Source organism: Callorhinus ursinus, unplaced genomic scaffold (genome assembly GCF_003265705.2).
Source record: "Callorhinus ursinus isolate GAN/ISIS: 27379988/994484 unplaced genomic scaffold, GSC_fseal_2.0 scaffold12, whole genome shotgun sequence".
In the NCBI taxonomy this organism is placed as follows: Eukaryota; Metazoa; Chordata; class Mammalia; order Carnivora; family Otariidae; genus Callorhinus; species Callorhinus ursinus.
The window spans coordinates 46,355,114-46,378,692 of NW_027397074.1; the positions used below are offsets into that span (position 1 = coordinate 46,355,114).

Here is a 23,579-nt window from a genome sequence, read left to right on the forward strand (position 1 = left end):
GGATCTATGCTCTAGGAACTACAGAACACTCATGAAAGAAATTGAAGAAGACACAGAAAGATGGAAAAATATTCCATGCTCATGGATCGGAAGAATAAACATTGTTAAAATGTCTATGCTACCCAGGGCAATCTATACCTTCAACGCCATCCCGATCAAAATGCCGATGACATTTTTCAAAGTGCTGGAACAAACAATCCTAAGATTTGTATGGAATCAGAAAAGACCCCGAATTGCCAAGGAAATGTTGAAAAAGAAAAACAAAGCTGGGGGCATCATGTTACCCAATTTCAAGAAGCGATCACCAAGACAGCAGGGTACTGGCACAAAAACAGACATATAGGCCAATAGAACAGAATAGAGAGCCCAGATATGGACCCTCAACTCTATGGCCAAATAATCTTCGACAAAGCAGGAAAAAATATGCAATGGAAAAACGACAGTCTCTTCAATAAATGGTGCTGGGAAAATTGGACAGCCACATGCAGAAGAATGAAACTCGACCATTTTTTAACACTATACACAAAGATAAGCTCAAAATGGATGAAAGACCTCAATGTGAGACAGGAATCCATCAAAATCCTAGAGGAGAACATAGGCAGGAACCTCTTTGACATCAGCCATTTCAAGCTACGTCTCCAAATGCTAGTGAAACAAAAGCAAAAATGAACTTTTGGGACTTCATCAAGATAAAAAGCTTCTGCACAGCAAAGGAAACAGTCAACAAAACAGAGAGGCAGCCTATAGAATGGGAGAAGATATTTGCAAATGACATATCAGATAAAAGGCTGGTATCCAAGATCTATAAAGAACTTCTCAAACTCAACACCCAAAACACAGATAATCAAGTCAAAAAATGGGCAGAAGACATGAACAGACACTTCTCCAAAGAAGACATACAAATGGCTAACAGATACATGAAAAAATGTTCATTGTCATTAGCTATCAGGGAAATTCAAATCAAAACCACCTTGAGATACCGCCTTACACCAGTTAGAATGGCAAAAATTGGCAAGGCAAGAAACAACAAATGTTGGAGAGGTTGTGGAGAAAGGGGAACCCTCTTACACTGTTGGTGGGAATGCAAGTTGGTACAGCCACTTTGGAAAACAGTGTGGAGGTGCCTCAGAAAATTAAAAATAGAGCTACTCTATGACCCAGTGATTGCACTACTGGGTATTTACCCCAAAGACACAGATGTAATGAAAAGAAGGACGATATGCACCCCAATGTTCATAGCATCAGTATCTGCAATAGCCAAACTGTGGAAAGAGGCAAGATGCCCTTCAACAGACAAATGGATAAAGAAAATGTGGCCCAGATATACAATGGAATATTACTCAGCCATCAGAAAGGATGAATACCCAACTTTTATATCATCATGGATGGGACTGGAGGAGATTATGCTAAATGAAATAAGTCAAGCAGGGAAAGTCAATTATCATATGGTTTCACTTATTTGTGGAACATAAAGAAGAGCATGGAGGACATTAGGAGAAGGGAGGGAAAAATAAAGGGGGCGGAAATCAGAGGGAGAGATGAACCATGAGAGACTATGGACTCTGAGAAACACTGAGGGTTTTGGAGGGGAGGGGGGTGGGGGATGGGTTAGCCTGGTGATGGGTATTAAGGAGGGCACGTTCTGCGTGGAGCACTGGGTGTTATACAAAAACAATGAATCATGGATCACTACATCAAAAACTAATGATGTATTGTATGGTGACTAACATAACATAATAAAATAAAATTAAAAAAAATAAAGAGTACCTTCTCTATCCCTTTAAACTCTGGTTGTTACTCTGCCTTTCTGGGTCTTAATCCAACCTGCAGGGCTTGGGACTGCCTGCCCTTGCTCATCTATTCTAACCCTGGACCCAGAGGCACATGTAGGTTTGTGGATTCTGGAGCCTATATGGGGAGGAGGGTGGGAGGGGGTGGAAGATCTTTAACAAAAAGAATGCAAAATGAAAAATACAAAATTAGGTTCAAAATGAATATTTATTTAAGGTACATTATAGATTTTTAAAAAGCTGGAAAGTACTAAAAACATTAAGAAATCCAAGTACCTGCACACACACACACACACACACACACACACACTCAGTATTTTTAATAGTTAATTGGTTGACAACTTATAAATACCTCCCCCCCTACAGTTTTTGGCTATATAGTTATTATAATTATTGATGATCTCTTCATATAACCACAATTTGGTAATACAATTTTTAACAGGATAGAAAGCTAAGCCAGTCTTTCCTCTACCATAGTTGATCACAGTATCACTTTTATTCAATGGCCCATCATTTTTATCCAACTTTTCTCTGTGTGTGTGTGTGTCTTTACAAACGAATTTAAGGATTAGCGAAGAAGATATACTTCACGTATGTTCAAATCAAGATTTTGTAATATATCACTTGCCTTATTGAACATTCTAAAATGCCTTTACAAATGTTAGTTTAAATGGTATTTTATAAGCTTTATCAAATATGCCATGGTATCCAAAAAAGGGGGAAAATTTAAGGTGCATTTGTACTTGGATATACTGTCTTATCAGGTCCACTCCTGAGAGTGGAGAGGAGACAGGAGACAGGCGAGAACTTCCATTTGGCCAGACGGGGATGAGACAGGAAGTTTCACTTACAATCAGATACATCCGAGCATTGGTGGAGGACTTCCCACTGACTAGCTTCTGGCTTCTTATTTTCCGCCATGACCACAATGCTAGGCACTATAGGACACAAGGCCCCTGGTGCTGCACCTTCACTCTCCATTTAGGGCAGCGTGCTAGGTAGCAGCACTATTCCAGGAGGCTCTCCCTACAATGAGAAAGCTGGCTGCAGTAGCATGAAGCCACTGAGAACCACATGAATATATCCCAGTAGCCCCAACGTAAATGTATCCCGAAGTCAGCTCCCCCAAATCTTCATCTGTAAGAAGAAGCCATATGAGAGAGAGGCAGAAAGACAGAGCGTCAAGGAGAGATGCCCACCTTGAGTCTTTGCACATACTCTGGACCAAGCTCTGGTCCAGAATTCCCTTCCCGAATTCCTGGGCTGCTGACCTGCTGGCTTGACCACTCACCGTGTGGACCATACTTACTCAAGCTCAAATGATGGTCAAGTGGAATGGGGGGGCGGTGTGTAGAACAGGGGACAGGCTAGCACCTGGCGGATGGCTTTCCTCACAGTCCCGGGTCCAAGGAGAAACTCCCAGGAGTCAGATTATTCTCACTTTGAACTAGGCCTTCCCATTCCTTAGGCAGGCATATGTGTCAAGAGAGTTAGCCAGATTTATAACTTAGATGTTCTACGGTGAATATGCAATATTTGTATTATCCGAAATAATATTGAAAAACTTGTCACATCTTGTCAAATGTCAAATACTGAAAAACTTGTCAAGCAAGCAAAACTTGAAGGCCTTATCTGGACATACAATTTAGAAAATCTGTTTGGTGTGTCAAGAAAGTACACTAGGACTTCTATCTGCTAAAAATCCTTGGAATCTGGGAAGAATTGTTGAAGGAACTTTGCTATTAACATTCAGGATTCCCAGGATCACCAAGCCTGGGAGATGGAGAAGTCACACAAATGTTGCCCCAAGCTTCTAGAGAACGCACGTTATAAAGCAGGACACATACCACGGGGCTTGAGCAAGTAGAAGCACACCTCATTGCTCTCAATGATAGGTACTTGGTCACCATGGCTAAAAAATATGCCCCTAATGCCTCTCCTGTTGAATGGAGATCATAGAGATCTGACAGACTAAGGCCACCTTGGGCTGGTGGAGTCAGGCACTCACAATATGCTTATGATCATGTAGCCAGAATCTGTCATATTCCTAAAGAGAAATCATTCTTGGATGAAAGAAAATTATCCTCTTTGGGAAGAGAAGAGCAACAGCATTCAACAGAATGGTGAATTTTTATTGCCCAGCTATTTAAAATTCTAAGCACTATTGTTTGTGTTATGGAACACTTAGAGAATGATATAATGAGGATACATTGTTAAGAATATAATTCTGGAAACAATCAGACACCTTCTCATCTACTCTTTGACCATTGTCAAATAACTGCTGTGGGTCTCCTCCGAATCTCATCTACTTCTGTGCCCCACATAGGGTTGGACAGAGGGGGTGGGAGTCCACAGTTCTAAATGCTAAAAGGTTGTCCCAACCGTCTGGGTTTTAAGACAAACAGGCCAGCAATCCCTGCAGATGCTGGGACCTTCCCTCTTGTGTCTTCCCTCTCTCTTCTTTGCTCTTCAGTTCTGTGTATCCAACCACACAGCTCCCCCTTCTCTGCTACACAAGAACTGGGCTTGGCATTTTGTTCAGCTTTCAGATCCACGTGGTTTTCTGTCCCACATCGCTTAGGAAAAGCTGGAAGGGAGAGATCAGAGCCCCGCTAGGGCTCCTCAGTGTGATTCCCTCCTAATGATCCTTTTCCAATCAGAAGGGAGTAATTCTACTCCACCTCATTATTTTCCTGCCTAGCTTTCTGCCCTTTGAAGCTGAGTTTTTCCTTCCATTAACAAACAACTAGGAAAGTGTACTCACTAGTACTTTGTACTAATCTTGCAGTTTTATAGCCTGACCTCTGACCAACATTTTGGCGTAAATGGTTTCTTAAAGGGGCAGTGCCTGCTTTTTCTAAACTTATTAGAAGAGCTTAAAAGAGATTCTACTTCCTTCTGGGATCCCCTGGAGAAAACAATGCATGCAAAATACAGTTATCTTTTATTTAGGCGGTGGGGTGCCTTTTTGCACTGTCTATATGTCAGATTCCACATGGTGGCCTGGATAGTTGGCATTCAGAAACCAGGCAAGAAATTAGCATTTCAAACTGATACTAAACACAAATTAGACTCATTCTCATCTTCTGCGACAGGAGTAGCACTTGGTAAACGCATAGAGAACTTTCAGGGTACAAAATAAATGGATTCAGTTAAACAAACATTTATTGAGCACCTGCTGTGTGCAAGACATTGTGTTGAGTGCTATACTGAGGGTTGTGAGTCAACAGTATGACCAGGATTTGCAATTTGATAGAGCATATGGCTTTGCATGACATAATATAGAATTTTTAATCTTCATAAAGGGAAGAAATACCATATGAGCAGATGATGGAGTAAATATCCCAGGAAGTCAAGAGGGATGGGCAATGCATTTTCAGATTGGGGAGGACAAGGGGAAGCCATAATTCAGGTTTTCTTTCTCATATTTTCTTTTCTTCTAAGGTTTTCTTAACCAGTGTCTCTTTTTTTTTTTTTTTTTTTTTTTTTTTAGCCAGGACTTTTTGAGCCGTGCTATGGACGGCCTGTGGAGCTGGAGTTTGAAAGACTAGGATCTAATTTAAATTCTGCTACATGCTAACAGTGTGAGTTTGGGCGAGTCACCTCACTTCTCTGCTTCTTCAGATTCAAGACTGGCAATTACATTTATTTGCCACAATCTGTCCAAAGGGTGGTTGTGATAATCCATGCAACGTAACACAGGTATCATTCAGATGGAAGGGATCATTATCCTAACAAGCCTTTTTCACTAGTTGTTATCGGTTATCAATGTTCTTTTTCTAATTTTCTTCACTGATCTTCATAGCGTATTTGTTTTCTAATTACTTCATATTTTCTAGCTTAGGATCAAAACACAAAAGACTTCTACAAAGATATGCACCTTCATGTCCTTTTGAGAACAGAGGCCCTTTGGGCTTGTTTCTCTCATGTAGCCTCGCCCCCTTTTCAGGCAGGAACATCCTTGTCCGGTACAGATCTGAGCAAAGGCTTATTGCCTGTCTGTCTTCTCAGCTCCCATCTTCCTTCCCCCTCAATCAGCCCCTCCTCCTGTATATAACAGAAACGAAAAAGTGCCATTGCCAAATATAAAGTTGAGAAGCTAACTCTGCCACTTAGGGGTTTTTTTGTTTTCCCCTGAATCATCGGTTCCCTTTGTCAGTTTAACTTTTGATAAGTGGCAGGAAAAAAGTCTCTGGCAGGATTTATAGAGTGAAATGTAGTGACTTAACCACAGACTTCATCAGGATTGATGAAGAGATTCTTTCCAGGGCAAAGTCTGGAAGAAAAGTGGTTCGAGTCATCTGGTCTGTTCAACCAGCCTTCAGAATGAGGATGGTTAAGGAAGAAAAGCAGTTGCCCAGCGCAAAACACATTGGAGGACTCCATGGTGCTGGTCCGTGAGACACAAGTTCCCAAGAACACTTAGCACTAGAGGAGGTCACAGGTGAGAGACAGGTTTTCACTCGGCTTATTGTTCTCTTTTAGGCCTGAGACGTGAAAACAATTATTATATTTATGTCTCATCTAGAATGATGCAAGTTGTGTATCTCATTCATTAGGGAACTTGAACTCCTTCTCATGGAGGCATAAAATCTAGCTACGAAACATAAGCTACCTATCAATTCTGGCAGGATCATGAAAAAGAAGTTTTGAACTCTGGACAATTCTTTTATCTCAACCTTCTTAAATGAATAGGGTGTGTGTGTGTGTGTGTGTGTGTGTGTGTGTGTGTGTGTGTGTGTTTCTCTTTCTTCTTCATCTTCTAAGGAAAAACAGTGAATCAGAAAGAAACCAGGAACCAGAAAAACGGAAGAGTCTTGGTGGCTGGTATTCGAGATTGGGGGCTTTGGTTTCTTTCCATCACTAAATCTCCATGTAATAGTAGGCTATATCCTTAAAAATTTATATTTGTCTAGTATGATGAAAGTAAGAAATAAATCAAACCTTTAATTCCAGGATTTTGAAAGCCAGTATTTCACACTATGGTTAGGTCAAGTGCCCTCTGACTTGACATGCTAGGCTATTCTGTAAATGATTCAATGGACTGACCAGAAACCTAAAATTGAAGCCATATGGAAACTTACTGTGCATATTAAATTGTGTGTAGCAGTGTTAACAGCATCTTGATTTGTGGCTGCAAGTAATAAATGAATTATATTAATTTTGTAGCTGCAAGCTAATTTCTCCAGAATTACTTTTTAATAACCATGCATCATGTTCGCTGGTAAGATTTAAATACATTTAGGAACAAATTTGTAGACTTTTAAGTAATGCTAGATTATCATTTTGAAAGCTTTGGAGTTCATTTACTATTTCCCCTAACACCAAATTTTTAGAGAGAAAACGATTTTGCTCAAACTGGAGAAGTATGTTGGTAAACGATGGGTGTGTTATTACCCAGGAGCGGCCCCCCACCTGACTACAGCCAAGTGGGAACTGCATTGTTCCAAGTATTCTGCCCCCCGCCCCCCGCCGCGATTTCATAGGTGATTTGTCTCTATCGGGTCACTTTTCATTACCTCTCCCCTGCTGGACTGAAACTAATCATGCTTTCATGTCAGTGCAAAACTTTGGAAATTGCGGTCACTGGTCTTAAATAAGGCTGTTTAGTGTGGTGGTGGAGAATGTAGGTTCTGGAGGCCGACTCGCTTGGATTGATCTTTCATCCCAGAGCTTATCAACTGTGTGACCCTGGGCTAGTTTGTGTGCCTCAGTTTTCTGAGGGGGACAAATGGTAGTATGTACCCCACAGGTTGTTGGGAGGATTAAAAGAGAAAGTAAATATGAAGTCCTTGGATAAGATCCATCTTGACAAAGCCTCGTTAAATGTGAGCTACTGTAATTCTCTGGGGGAGAATAAGGTTCATGGGAAGCTGGGGAGGTTGCTGGTCAGGCAGACCTACATGGAGTCCCAGATCTACCAGTTACTGTTCTTAGACAATAAATGAGCCTGGACAAGTTGCTCATTTCAATCTTTATCTGAACAATGGAATTCTCATACCAAACCCATCTCGCTGAACTGCTGGGAGGGATGCATGAGACGAAGTATGAAGAAGTATAACATAATGCTGGTCATGCAATAGTTTCAACAAGTATTCATTAATATTCATTCCCTCTCTCTTCCATGGGAATTAGCGTCATTTCTGTTATTTGGGTTGGGGGTGAGGTCACAGCTCAGTCAGATGGCCTATTTCCCGCATAATCTTAGACTCCATGCCAAAGGAGACTTCTGACAATAGGGACAATATGAAAAATCTACACTCACAAATAATATACTAAATGTTTATATATAACTTTAAAAATATATTGTATTTTTTGGCTACAGATTTTTCTTCCTAATTATGTTTGATAATGGATAATATTATAATTAGATGGTCTTCCCTGAAGGAGGAAGACACTAGCTTGTACTGCAAAAAAAAATACTGCTACGGGTAATCTGTATGTGCGTAACTGGAATGGTGACACCACAAATGTTCAACTCCTTCACGAATACTAACAATGATCATTACTTATTGAGCGTTCACTATGTCCCAGACATACTAAATGATCTACATACAGTATCTAATCTAACCTTCCCCTAAATGCTATCAGGTCATTGTTACGGGATCTCACAATTGCAAATAAAGATACTGATGACGGGTTAAAAAAGGGCACTCTGGTCAATTCCTAAATTGATGGTTCAGCTCATGAATGTGATGGAATGGAGTAGCATGGTCAGTTTTAGCGTTTTCTTTTCTCGTTACCATATCTGATTTCATGACACAAAACTTTATAACAAAGGACTTTTGAAAACCTGTACAACAATATTGTTCCGAAATCTTGCAGTTAAGGAGCCATGTTTTCATTTTTCTGTATGGTCCTCAGTGATCCTACCCAGAAGTCAAAGGTCAGTTACGGTACAGTGCCTGCAGTGATATCAGGAGGATTCTGGGATAACAGCTGCAAACAAGCACAAACATGTGCCGCATTCAGCACCACAGACGAGCTGTACCTGAAGAAACACTGTTGGTGCCCCCCTCCAGTCTTACTCCTCTTTTCTCTTCAAACTCCACACGCTGAGTCTGAGCCCACCCTTTCCCCAAAGTCCAACTGCAGCCCAGACCTCTCTCTTGAACTCCAGACTCAGAAAGCTGCCACTGAACCGCCTGCCCCACCACACCGCTGTGACTGACCGCAAGGCACTTCATCTCAGCAAGTTACAAACAAATTTCAGGTCTATAACTGTTCTTCAGCCTCTCCCCTCTTCCTCATTTACAAGTCGAGGCAGTAATTAACAATGGTTTCTCTCTGTTCATCACCCCTCAGGTCTTTCCCTTCTGTTCTGTTCCACATTATATTAATTTTGTAGCTGCAAGCTCTTTCCTGACAGGTTCCCTTGGGTCCAGGTTTTCCGCGACACTCCCAAAGTGCACATCTGCTGACGTAGTCCTCTGCAAAGACCTTCCTGCAGACTCCCCTGCAGACCCACAAGGCTTTCCATGGTGTCACCTTGACTGGTGAATCCAGGCTCACCTCAGGCCAATCCCAGCTTACTCCAAACACCCGCATCAAACTGAACTTCCAGTCCCAGAAGTGATTTGAACCTTCCTCTCTCCAGGTGAACATTTCTGCCTGAAACTCCCTTCTGTTAAGAGTCTCAGAGGGGCTTCCCAGTAAGTAAAAACTGGTTAATACGGTAAGAACTAGGCAGGTGAAAGCCAAAGATCAACCTTATCATTGATGAAATTAAGGTTAGAGAATTTTGCTTTGAGTGTGAGCTAAATGAGCTTGCTAACTCAACTCTAGAAATGAGCAGACTGTTCCAAATGATCATAGAAGACACTGGAAGACCCCAGAAGACTGCAGGACCCCCGCCATTTCTTAACTTAGAACTCTAGGGAACAAGGAAGGGTGGAAAGGAGGAGGGGCTGAGGCACACACGCCCAGTGTTCTTTACCAACATCCTCTAATCAGATTGGAGATCAATTTCTTCCCCAGAGAAAGGATTTAGGAACTACTGGGAGGCCAAGAATGTCAGACCTTTCCATTTGGATGGGAATAATAGGAGGAGGAAAGAGGCATTCCCACCATACACCCCCTCACACTGGTCCACCTGTGAAATGTCTGTAACTGGAGCATCTGCTACAGGAAGCTCCAGGTCCTGCCTCCCCCATGGCCTGGCCCAGGATGAGCAGATTTTGCCTCCATCTGTGTCCCCTCCACTAATACTTTTGGTTTAGTCATTTATATTTAACTATATGTCTGTCTTTTGTCTTGGACTCCCTGTTCTTAGAGAGACATGCCTTTTTCATTTTTTATATCCTTCATATCTAGTGTAGAGTCTAAAAAACAGTAATTTATTAATAGATATTTGTTGAACGAATGGGTGTTCTTTGGCCTTGGTTATTCAGACCCCAAGCGATCGGGGAGCACACTAGCCCGCTCACCCCTGTGTCTACCCCTCTCTCAGCACCTTCTCCAGCATCTGCGGCGGGCTGGCACTCCTGAACAGCATTGCTCCCTGGGTGAGGGACACACAGGTATCCTCACTATGCCGGAAACACCACAAGAATGGGGAGCTGGCCCCCTCTTTCCTCACTGTGTCCTCACGACCTAGAGCAGGGCAGGACTCATCAGAACAGGGACTCAACAAATAATGGTTAAATTAACAGCTCATCTCATTGTATCCTCCATTTTTCTCCTCCCTTGAGGACAGAAACACGTGAAGGCCATGACCCGTTATTCTGAGGTTTTATTGAAAGTATGGAGCAATTGCCAAAGCACCACCCTAATGTTCTCTAAGGAAGGTTGGTGATTTTCTATCCCTCTCTTTATTGGTCACTGAGTCCAAGGTAATTGAAATATATGGTTATAGAGCCCTGAACTATCTGACTAGGAACATGAGAAGCTAGCGTATTTTCTTTTCTACCATAATTTCAGTTCCCCAGAGGATGCTGGCCACTCTACATTCCTGTCTAGTTCCTCTTTGATGTGACATGGAACCTCAATGGGGACTGAAGTATCTCAATTTACAGTTCTTTAGTTACAGTAGGGAATAAAATTTTTACAATTGTTTTGAAGATATCTCTTTTATTTGTTGAGCTTGGGACAGGATCTTTAGAACATACACAAAGCCCAAGTTTTCCATTATGACAAGTGCCCAAACCTGATTGTCACTCCATCCATGGTGCTGGCCTACAGACACTGCCATGAGGTAGGCTGCATTCAGTGCTCCCAAGTTTATAGCATGTCTGGATTCCTCTACCACAAAAGAGGAGTGACGGTCCCAGCTCATGATCCACCAGGATATCCTTTGTAACCTCCAGTCATGTCTTAGATACAAACACACAAATATCCCTCCCGACTCATTTTACTTCTCTTATATGTTGAGAAGAAGATGGAATGTTCAGCAAAGACGGAATGTTCAGAAGAAGATGGAATGTTCTCAGTTGAGAGTGGGCATGTTTCAAAACCGAACCAGGAAGAATGCCAAAATGGTTGGGGAATCATTGCTCTCCAATGACAAATATAGGCTCTTCTACATGTACACCCAATTTTTTGACTAGTGTGCTAACTACTCAAAGGTCGAAAAGACAAACGACCATTGTGTCATTGTGTCTTAGCAGATCACACACCGATAATATTACCTGACCAGTGCTGTTTCACAAAGTCTATCACAGCTCCTCTTATGATCTCACTCTCTTTCTTCTTAAGACAAACACCAATGGCACCTGGAATTCCTCCTCTTCCTCACTCTATCCCATCATTTGTGTCCAACTATTTGGCTGACAGATGAAAGGCTGTAAGATTTGGCGTAGGGGAGTGCAACTTTCCTTTCATTAGCCTTATCTGTCATCCCCGAAACTGTGTCCATCGTTCAGTGACGTGAAATGCCCTGGGTGCCCACATTCCGGGAGTTCATATGGACCAGGTAAAGCCAAGGATCCAGTGGGTGGAGGTGAAGCCTGAGAACTGGTATTCCAAAAATGATTCCTGGGTGATTCTGATGCCAGCAAAACTTGGGAATCCTGCCCTACAAATTCAGGACTTGACTGGACTCTTGCAGAATTCCGATGGGCCCTCCGACACTTTTTTTTGGTTCTTGCTTTATACTCCAATGTCGGTCTCTGAACTTACGAGGCTCCTTCTCCCCTTTCTAACATTGAAAAGACCCTGGTTCTTTACCATCTTCCTGAGAGTTCTCATCGCAGGACTGCCTTTTTCAAACTCTGGAAAGAAATAAGGTCCCTGACTTGGCACTGTAGTGATTCTTGCTACATTGTTGAAGTCCCCCCTGGAAACTGGCAGGGGAACACACAAGGGACTCTTTCAAGAATTCTCACCTTTCTGGGGTAACCTGAGTGGCGCAGTTGGTTGAGCGTCCGACTCAGGTCGTGATCTCAGGGCTGCGTGTTCAAGCCCCATGTCTTAAGTGTCTCCCTGCCTCCCCGCACCTCTCAAGTAAATAAGTCTTAAAAAAAAAAAGAATTCTCATTTTTCTGATGTGAGAGGGTCTGACATAAGATATAATGCAGGTTATAAGCTTAGGTCCAGGTGTCTGCAGGGTCTGGGCTCTCTGGCTTTTTCATTTATTTATTCCACCACTGATATCTTCTTCATCAGTGGTTTTCCAGCTTTTCTCGTGTGTGTGTGTGTGTGTGTGTGTGTGTGTGTGTGTGTGTGTGTATCTGAAGCAAGGTTTCAGTGGCTAGTACTTACTTTTGCTTTGTGTGAGGGATTCTATTTTTTTTCTGTAAATAGAATTTGTTGTATTTTATATTATAATAGAATTTTATTCTATAACATACTAAAATTATATTGATTAAGTCCACTAGACTAAATTGTGTAACAATGTGCTACTTGGATCTAACCTGCATTTTAAAAAAACTGTTGTTCATGTTGTTCAGATTTAGTAGGAGTCAGTATGTTAATACCATGTTAATAATAGAAACAATGGCTGGTTTCATCAGCTGCTTGCTTGCTTTGAACTAGGAAGCGAGCTAGTACTTTTCTAAATGATCGCATTTTAACTTCACAACCCTATGACATATGTGTTATTATTCTTACCTTATAGCTGAAAATCTGAACCTTAGTGTCAGTTGTCGTTGGATGTGAGAGGTCCGTACTGTTTGTCTCTGATTCATGATGTTCTTCTGTAACAAAGCCAGAGTGTATATCCCCAATCACAATCACTGAATCAAGAACTTAATGAATGTATGTACTATAGAGACACAAAGAGGATTAAATGTTGTCCCTGCTCTCAGGGAGTATACAGTCTAGTCATTTCTATACGTTACACAGCAATATGAAACCTAAGTAAGATTTTGAATACAATAATATTTAGGCAGCAAGGATTTAGATGACAACTACGTAATGGAAACAAGAGAGATGTGACTTCAGAGCAGCATGATGCCACTATAGACTAGTGGGATCTGGGAGGCTTCGTATAGGAGGTGGCCTTAAAGAACATGTGAATCTGAGAAAGTGGAGACTAGAAATGAGGACATCTCAAACCTGTGGAACAGCACAAGACCCAAAGGCAGACAGATAGAGGTGCAACAAACAAGTTCAACCTCAAGGACATTTTCCTGTAGTACAGAAGTTGTCTAATCTTGCTCCTGAGAGATATCTCAGGAGCTAGAGCACAGGAGAGGGTGTCTTGGTTGCTGGCCCTTCAGTCTTGTCTTTACCGGGATCAGAAACATTTTTATGTGTCCACTAACTCCTAAGATATCATTTGAACAAAGCACACTGATGCTTTTTTAAAAAGTAGGTGAAAACCATTGATAATGAAATGGGATATCAGTTGGGAAAAGTGGACTACGGATCCCACACACGAGGCACTGGGTGCCAAATTAGAGACTGTGGAATACTGCCTAGGGGTGAAAGCCTCAGGACTGGTTTTGTCCACCTTTGTCCATTAGCATTGTGCCCATGGGAAAGTGACGTGACTCCGCTGATTTGGTTTCCAAGCAAAATAAGGACGATATAAATTACTACCTAATCCTGAAGTTCCTGGGACTAAAAAAGGTGAATATGTGAAAACTATTTTGTAAATTCTAAAGTGCTATATGACATCAACCGTTGTTTTCAGTTTTAATATGGACGGTTTCAATGAAGAAAAAAAGAAACTGCATATAGTTATTTATCGGATAGGAAATAAGAACTACAAAAGGTGTTACTCTGAGAGACTGGTGTGCTGGAGTAGCTGGGGAAGATTAATCTGGCATTGGGAAGTGAGCTGGAAGGAGGAGGGTGGAACAGGGTAATGCGCTTGGAAGTCAGTATGTTGGCCTACATGTGAAGTGATAAGGGGAAATCAGCAGAACTTGGAGACTAACTTGAAAGTATAGGGGCCAGAAAGAGAAGGAACGACGAGAAATATTTGGTATCATATTTTTTCCACATATGCTGCGGGAAAGTTCTAGAAACGGCTAGCAGTAGCGGTAGTGTTTTGGAGAGGGCTCCACTGTCAACATATTGATCTTTAGAGGACAGTGGGATAACCAAGTGGAGGTATTTGGTGGCCTGAAGTACAGGTCTTGTTGTCCTCAAGTAGGGGATGCAGGAGGAGAGGGATGTATAAGACAATGAAGACAGGTGCCGTGTGGGTGCCCGGGAAAGATGCGAGAAGGAAGAAGAGCTGGTAAAGGAGACACAAGAAGAGTTAGCAAAGTGTGAGGTGACCCACAGTAGCTAGGGAGGGCAGGGGCAGCCGGGGAGCAGGCAAAGAGGAGGACTGGAGGACAGTCACTGGGCATCAGTAACTGGTGTTACTTCTTAGGATCCTTCTTTTACCAGAAACCGAGCATCTGCAAGGTCACGTCCTTGCCCAGGCATGCAAAGCTAACGGACACAGCTGGACAAAGCTGGGCCCTCAGGCCGATGCCCTCATGTGATCTAGCACATCCCCTTCACCGGCACCCAGGGCCTTCTATAACGAGATCTCCTGTCGACTTTTCCAACCTGCTCTCCCAAATCTCTTTATCCGTGGTTTTCACACGCTTTCATTTTGAAACATCAGTATGCTTTGTTCAAAGGATACCGTAGGAGTTGGAGTAAATAGGACAACATATGCACTCTCTGTTGGATGGTAGAGGTGGAGGAAGGACTGCAGCGGCCCAAAGAGACAGGGTGCTAAAGAAGGTGTGACATTTTGTGTCAGGCGCTTATTGAAGAGTTTCGACTGGGAAGGAAAGGGAGCAAGAGGCTAGATGGAGCTTTAGGACGAAGAAAGGTGTTTTGTTGTTGTTCCGGTTTGGTTCTTCAGTCTGGGAAGGAAGGCTCATAAACCTAGCTGAGTCTCTGCCGGGGTTAGAGCACTGCGTTACATATTTAGGATGAAAGGACAGGGTATAGACACTTCCCTCCTGTCCCCTGCTATATAGCTACTCAAAGGAAGAATTGGACCTTGTCCTAAATTGGGAGCCTGATTAAGAAACAGGGCCCCTGCGCGAGAGGGAGGAGACCCTCCAAGTAGGGAAAGTATCGGATGCAGTGAGGGTAATAAGTGAGAAAAAGGGCCCGAGGGGAGGCAGGCTGCAGTAGCTTTGAGTGCAGCATGAGGTTATGCTTGAATCTCCGCCCTGGGATGGCCGAGTGCCCTGGGACCAAGAGGGCTGGGTAGTTAAAGCCGGAGACCCTTATCAGGACTGGTTTTGTCCACCTTTTGTCCATTAGCATTGTGCCCATGGGAAAGTGACGTGACTCTGCTGATTTGGTTTCCGAGCACTTGTTTCTGGAGCCTGAGCACTCTGCCTTCCCTTCAAAATGAAAACATGTTTTTTTCTTCTAGGCCAGAGACCCCCACAGACAGGTGATGAGGGAGAGAAAGCAGTTCCAAGGGAAAGTGCAGAAGCCCACAAGGCATTACATGGAGGTTGGAGGTGGGTTGCTGGGGTACATCATCAGCCACGGGATGCTTCAGTGGAGGTGGCATCAGCACGGGCAACCTGGGGATACAGGAAACCCTCGCCTTCCATCCCTTCCAAACAGAGCAAGAGGCCTGAAGTCATGCATTTTACAGGGACGAAGGAGGACTGGACTTAAGAATAAAACGACTTAGAATCCACAAGCTGGGGAGCTGAGAGACCATGTGGTAACACAGATGTATGTAGTCAAATGGGAGAGAGATGGTAGAAACAGGAAACAGAATGCTTGGGCAAAGTATATGATCTCAGAGAGGAGAAGAAGGATTTGGAAGACAGCAGAGTGAAAGGCACCAGAAACAAACTGAGGGTTGCTGGAGTGGAAGGGGGTGGGAGGGATGGGGTGGTTGGGTGATGGACACTGGGGAGGGTATGTGCTATGGTGAGCGCTGTGAATTGCGTAAGACTGATGAATCACAGACCTGTACCCCTGAAACAAATAATACATTATATGTTAATAAAAAAAAAGTAAGCAAGCCAGCCACACACAGCTGGCGAGGGAAAATGTATGTAAAGATGGGTCACAGATGGGGCTCACGGTACTACAAAGAAGATAGTTAAGACAAAACTCCTATCTGGTAGACTGAACCTTATGGGTAAGGCCAGTGATGCCACGCACAGAATGTGTCAGGTTTGAGGCTGGGGCAGTGTAGTGGCGGGGTGGGGGGGAAGGTCAACGTGGTTCAAGACCACGCCCACAAGGGCACTGACAAAGAATGGGTATACTGCAGCAGTGGTCCAGTGGAGGCATGCTGTGCATTGTGTCCCATTAGCACCTGGACGGAAGACATGTCTGGCAACAACATATGCCTTCTGAACTGTTGGGAGTGTTTTGGAAACAATTAAAAATCTTATTGAGCACCCATGATGTGCAAGGCAGAGTGCTAAGGTGGTCCACACAGCATATGAGTCCCAACCTCTTGAGGATTCAGAGTCTAGAAGGGGAGGCCTGGCAGAGATTGCTAAGTGCCCGACTCACACCCATCTTCTCCTTCTTTCTTACTTGCAGTTGGCAATACGTTCTGATAAAAAGGATGTATTTTCCAGCTTCTTTTAAATCTAGTGGTGATCAGTGATATATTAAGTAGAAGTCATTAATATTTTCTAAAAGGGTCTGATCAGGTGGGTGGGACACCCACTTGCCACCCCCTTCCCTTCTCCTTAATTGGAATGAGGACACAATGGTTAGAACCCCAACAGCCATTTTGGGCCATGAGGCAAATTTGAAAATTGAAGCACCACACTAAGGTTAATGGAGGTAGAAGGAGCCTAGGCCTCTGGTGCCCCTGGACAGCCATTTCAGTCCTGCACTACCTACTACTTCTTTTCTTTTGTTGAGGGTTTATCTATATCTATCTATATCTAGCTAGCTAGCTATCAAGTCCAGACATGGGAGAAAGGACAAACGGAGAAATACAAGATTTATAATATAAAAAATAAATGTAATATTCACACAATTCAACTCAAAAGAGATGCCTCTCCATGTGAAAGGCAGTAATTATTTAAAGGTTTCAGAAAACAGGCCTTTCATCCTTTCAAGTTGGGAGTTAAGGAGAGCAGAAGGTCAGGAAGAGAGCAAGGAACGAAGGTATCTTGACCTCCAGCCTTTTGACTGCTGTAGGCTGTCTCCCTGAGGCTGCAAATTAGAGGTCCATGGTGAGGCAGGATTTTGACCCAGATCTCACTCAGAGACTTCCTGATCCCAAAGTGTACTTTCTATGCTATCCTATTTCCCCTTCTATCGGAGTCATGCCTTAAAAAGCAAGATTCTGCAATGCATGGCATCTGCGATGTTGGTATATGAATGAACAAGTCATGATTTCTCAGAACTGCAGTCCCCGGGGAACGGGGAGGGCCCTGCTGAGGAAGAGAACTGACACCCTGACCTTGATTAGTGTAAAGGGGACCGGGTGGGTGGTTCCCATACCAGGGGTCATCAGTGGGACCCGAAGGATGATTAAGCCACAGGGATCAGTCGCACACACCACAACATAGTATCCTGGATCCCATCGGCCCCACAGAAGAGAGCACACATCTGATTTGTGCACCCAAACTATAGAAGAAATTACATAATCTCTGCAGTCTGTGCCAGAAAACCCCACTCTTTTGCTTGAGTTCATTTCGAACAACCCCGAGATCAGACACTTCTGAACGTTTGCTTCTTCCCCAGACATTCAGCCAGCTGCTTTTTTCTTAGCGTTCCCATATTGCCAAAAGGGAGAGGGGAGAGTGCATCTACCATTGTAGTTTCTAATTCCAACATGGATTTGTGACCCTGGAAAGACTGTAGTTTTCAAAGAACTGTCTGGACCAACGAGACTGAGGTGGCGTGATGCTGTTCGCAGTCAGGCAGTGGGTCACCTTGGAACAAGGTGGGGGAGACCGCACTTACTCTGTTAGTGACTAAACAGAAATGCCTTAATTTTTTAAGTCAGATTCTTCTCGTTCCAGACGCTTCCTCACTTTCTTGCTCTTTGCCCAGACGGGGTGAGCAGCGATCAGACTCCTAGTGTCTGAGGGTCTTTAAAGAGGCCTGGCAATCCCGGACACGGTCCTGGAGAAGGCAAGTTTTGTGCGCCGCGTCTGCGGGGAAGCAAGGGCGAGTCACTCCAGTGTCCGGGCAGACGGGATTGACAGCTCTCTGCCTCGGGCAAACTTCTCTCCACCCCTAGAGGGCACACTTCCACCTCTTTCCCCGACTTCTTGCCCTCGTGGAATTGGAATGAACAGGTGTTGTCACCATCCGCTTAGAAGGGCACGTTCATCACCCTCCGAGTCCCGCGCCAGCAGCTGCTTGGGCACCTTTGCCCCTCGGAGTGCGGCTGCGGTGCGCGCCAACGCGGGGGGAGCTGGAGAGCCGCTGCCCCTGGAGAACCCGGGGCAGGGCTCTGGGCCTGGGCTCTAGAAGTCCCGCAGGCGTGGGAGGGCAGGACGGGGGCAAATTTCAGCGGAATTTGGGCAAACTGTAGCCGCCGCCGCCGCTTTCTCCACTGCGGTAGACGGGGCAGGTGAAGGGACGACGCCCTTTGCAGCCTCGTGGGTCCTGGCCCCAGGAGATCGCCTCCTCCCCGCCTCAGACCAGGGCATCGGGGCCCGCCGGCTCTCCAGACCGCTCAGCCCTTTCCCGGCCCGCGAGGTGGGCTCGGGAGCCGCTCACAGGGCGCGGCCCCCGGCCCCAGGGCGACCACTGCGGGCGGGCCACCGGCAGTGCAGCCTGTGCCCCTGCGCCCGGGTGACAAGTGTGGGGGCGCCAAGCCGCCGCCGTCCTCCCCACGAGCCGCCCGAGAGGAGCCGTCGGGCCTGCGCCGGCTCGGGCGATGCTTGCGGGGCGCACGACTGGGCAGCGCAGGGCGGCGGTGAGCGCGGACCCCCTGCCCGGGCCCACCCGGACCCTCTCTGTCCCGCCACCGCGGGACCCATTTCTGCTAACCTCGCCGGCCTTCGCAGCTGTTCCCCTGCTCCCCCTGGGGGGCAAACCTGCGCAAGAGGGCAGCTGGAGGGAGGTCACTGCCACCTTGGTTTTTATTCTAGAAGGGGCTCAGTTCTGCCTAAGAGGGTGAGCTCCCCAGGCGCTATTCAAGTAGGTGTTTGGTGGCCTTTTGTCAGGAAACTTTTAATCACACAGAATTTAGCCTCTAATCGGCCAGACTTATTTAAACGGAGCAGAGTAAAACCTTCCATTTTTAACATCCATTCTTGGTGTTTGCTGGAAATTTGCCACCGAATTTCGGCTGGAGCTGAAGGTTACCAGGATTTATCATTGTTTCCCCAGGATGTTTAACCCTCCTGGGCCCCTCTTCTTTCATTTGAGATACTTAAAAAAAAAATTCTTGTAAGCGCTTTGGCCATTTTGTTTAAAAAAAATTATTTTATCTCGTACGGTTTTGAGATCCAGAAATATTTCTGAAATGGGGAGAAGGGAGTGTTAGAGACAGAAAGCAGCTGTGTACCAGGAAATAATAAGTATCGTGCAAAAATATCACAGCTAATAGATGTCCTTTAGGAGTGTAAATATCTATGTTTAATTGCTTTAAAAATGTGGGGTGGAAAAACACAATTATACATTGTGATAACAAACCTGTACAGATAATTTCTGAACAATACAAAACAAGTGCTGAAAAATTTTTCTTTACGATTGAAATAATTGTTCCAAAATCATGACACCGTCCACCCAAATATCATGTTGCCCCATCTGCAATACTTGAAGAGGAATAGTTACCAATTGAATGCATTTAGATTCATCCTTAATAAAAAGAAAATTGCATAGCTTTTTATATTGTTGCACATCCTCAAATGCATCTTCTAATATCAATGTCACCTTCGTGTTATTCTCAATATTTTCAATTTTCAGAGATACATAATATATAATTGCTAGTAATTATAAACACATCATTTTATTCATCTGATTTTAATAACATGCATTTTTATAATTACTGTACAACTGAAATAGACATTGAGTTATGCTGTGTGCATGTCTTTATTCAACAGTATATTCTTAGACACCTTGTTCAAACAAATTAAGTGAATTTAAAAGAAAATAAAACAAGGGGGAAAAAAAATCCTTCCAGTAGAAACAGAATCACAGTGCTTTACAGACAAAAGGAAAGGAAAAGAAGTCCTTATACGAAAAGAGATTTATTATTACATAGAAAATTCTCACAATAGTTGAAACACACTTCAGGAACTAGTAAACACCTCAGATAGAGTTGTGCCAGTTACTCAGCCCACAAGCATCTGCTTTGTCTTAATTAGACGGGGGAGGTGAATGACCACTGTTTATTTTCATTTTCCTCATTAATTATGAAAAACTGCATTTAATTCATCTTGCATGGTGAGAGATTGGCTGCGCAGATGTAAGTCGTAAGGGAAGTGGCTGTCGGTGGGCAACCTGAACATGGCACCCTGCCCAAGGGGACCCCTGGGTGGCACTGCACAGTAATGCATGCCGTAATTGTAATTTTTGCCATAGTCCAAGGTTTCTTCTTGCTTCAGGGAAAATATCCCATTATAGTTAATTGGGGGAGGACTTAAGGGACCTTCAAACTGAGGGCTGGCACACTCAGGGGAAGTGCTTTCATAGAAGGATTCATACGCACTGCAATAATTGTAGGGTTTCATGGACTTGGAATTATCAAGAGTTCCATGCCCCGGGGGAGTGGTGAGCTCAGGGCTGTGGTAGGGCGGGTAGAAAGTGGAGTAGGGTGACCTTGTGTGGTGCGTAGCCTCCCCACCCTGACCCATCAGGAAACTCCTGGCATTGAGCTGCAAGCAGCCTGCCACCAAGTTTGTAGTTGGCTGGGAAAGACCTTTGCATAAGTTTTGGACGAACGTGAGCAGGTCAGGTCTCTTGCCAATTCTCAGAATTTCAGAAAGTGCCCAGATGTAGTTTTTGGCCAGTCGTAAAGTTTCTATTTTGGACAGTTTTTGGGTTTTGGAATAGCAGGGGACCACTTTTCTTAAATTGTCCAGAGCGTCGTTGAGGCCGTGCATCCTGTTTCTCTCGCGTGCGTTAGCTTCCTGTCTCCTGAACTTGACCCTCTCCAGTCGGAGTTTGGTCGTCTTTTTTTTCCTAAGACCCCTCCTTCTGGGCAAGCCATTTTCATCTTCCTCCTCCCTGTCTTCCTCCTCTTCTTCCTTCTCGGTTTCTTCTCCTGGGGCCCTTTTGATGCTCTTTCCTCGAAGGACAATCTGTTTGGAAAAGCTTTCTGGTTTCTTAATTTGCTTCTGGTCCTCACATTCTCTAGAAAACTTTCTGCACATCTGGGATTCTGGCATTACAACAGACTCATCAAACGGTAGTGTTAACATGGTTCTCTAATCTTAAATTACCTGAAAAAATGCCAGCACAATATTTAAAGTGTTTTCATTTTTAAAGTTTATACACTTAAAACATATTTAATGACTTAATCATAAGAATACAAAAACACGTGAAAAAGCCTGATTCTGGGACCGATTTTTTACATTAAATAGAATCTTTGAGTTTGTGCAGGCTAGTAATTATGAAAAAAAAACATTGGCACATGCAATAGGATCGATTTATACAGGCAAATTATCAAAAGAAAATAAGACAAGAAGCATTTATTATAATGCTACCACCATTTCCACTTCCCTTTGATTTTAAACTGGTTTTAATGCACAACAAGGACTGTGGAATTCAAGCAAATGCAAAACATGATATAGCAATGCAGAATTTCATTAATTCCAATTCCCCTGAGTACCAAATGAGAAGAGACACCAGTTTTTAAAATAAAAAAGTGTTATCTCTCCATTAACTGACAAATTTGTGAGGTGTTTTGTTTTGTTTTGTTTTAGAAAAAGAAATAAGCCTTAACTTTATCTGCTGTATTATGTAACTGCAAATTTAGATAAGTGGCTGTTGACATTTAGAAATTTAAAGAAAAGATAAATCAGAGCCAATTTTTTAAACTGATTTCTTTCTGATCAGTGAAGAAATACATAAAAGAGCACTATTTTCCCACCCTTCACAAAAAAAGGGGAGGGAGGTTGGGCTAATTTGGAATAAACTCCATAAATAAATTAAAAAAAATAAAAATCACTGGCATTTTTGTAATCAAAGAAAATCTTAAGACTGCTTTTACATTTACAATTTTTCCAAATGTAATTGTCTGTTTGCTTCTGTTCAAATCATCCTGGACAAAAAACCACTCTCATAGTGTTTTTGTTCTACGAGCCACAGAAGTCTCCCCCTAGCTAATATCTGACAGGAACGGTCCAAGGATTCTGACTGCAATTGTGCACGTGTGTTCAGAATCCCGAATGAAAGGGGAAAATAATTTGTGTTTCAAATGCAATTTTGGCTTTCGTTTGGTGAAGCAGCAAGTATTTTCATCTAAAGTCTTCAAACAAATAGGCACGTTAAAACAGAGACTTTTCAATTTAACAATCTCCAGCCCCCTCAGCACACACACATACACACACACACACACACACACGCACAAACTCTTAGTAATGTCCACATACTTGCAGTGTTACATAATAGCAGTGAAAGTATGTGACAATTACATCATAAGAATGAAATATGATAAGAAGTTATAGATGGCAAAGAGCATATAAATACTATAAGACAGTGACACTGTATCTTTAAATACTTGCATGCAAAGCCAGCATCAATTGAAGTAGATCTTTATTTATATTACCTTAGGTTTTAATTTCATTCAATAATCAGTTTTCATTTTGTATCTTCCAAATCTTTTCAGGCTGAGTGTCGCATCGTCTCCTGGAGTCTCTAGATCTGTGTATATCTGCACTATCTCATTGATCTCTAAAAAGTGACATTGATGCCAACTGCCAGAGCTGGTACCCATGCCATCTGCTAGTGACGTCACAGGGCAGAGAGAACCATGTGATCCTCTCTCTTGGGACCTTCATTCTGCACTGATCATCTGGCATCCCTGTAAGTGGGTACCAGCATTCATGCATCAACACAGAAGGTTAGACTGATAGGGAAAAAATCTGCACCAGCATTTCACATACAGTAGGTGCGTTTCTCCTCGAGCTGCTTCGGCTTCACTGGCAGTCTGGAGAAATAGCTGTGTTAGTGTTCAGTTTCGTCCTGCCAACGGTGCAACTATTAGGTAGTCGTTAATATTCCATTCATTTACAAGGTGGGCTTTTGTGTGAGCGAGAGGTTTTTGTTGTTGTTGATGTTGACGTTTTGTAAAGATCCCCATCCCTTTCCTGCACCTGGGTACCCGGGGAGAGAAAGCCGTGAGGAGGAGCTGAAATCGGGAAAAGGGTCTTGAGATGCTTAAGCAAACTAAGATTTGTGTAAGCGAACAGGGATCAACAAAGGTCTCCTTATTTCCTTGTTTTGTTTCATGGCATGTAACTTATGGGTGTGTGTCTGTGTGTTCTCTTATTA

General features: G+C 43.5%; 1 protein-coding gene across 2 annotated transcripts; it reads right to left on the minus strand.

Moving 5' to 3' along the window:
• Positions 1-19,705: 19,705 nt before the first annotated feature.
• On the minus strand, positions 19,706-23,071 carry NEUROD6 (neuronal differentiation 6). 2 transcript variants are annotated; one of them, XM_025873362.2, is made up of 2 exons: positions 22,855-23,071; positions 19,706-21,385 (listed from the first exon to the last, which is right to left on the minus strand). In XM_025873362.2, exons 1-2 carry the CDS (start codon positions 22,870-22,872, stop codon positions 20,492-20,494), a joined length of 912 nt encoding a protein of 303 aa, XP_025729147.1. In that variant the 5' UTR covers positions 22,873-23,071; the 3' UTR covers positions 19,706-20,491. The 2 variants fall into 2 exon arrangements, with proteins under 2 accessions (XP_025729147.1, XP_025729145.1); XM_025873360.2 differs by having other exon boundaries at positions 19,706-21,526; positions 22,855-23,069.
• Positions 23,072-23,579: the final 508 nt, after the last annotated feature.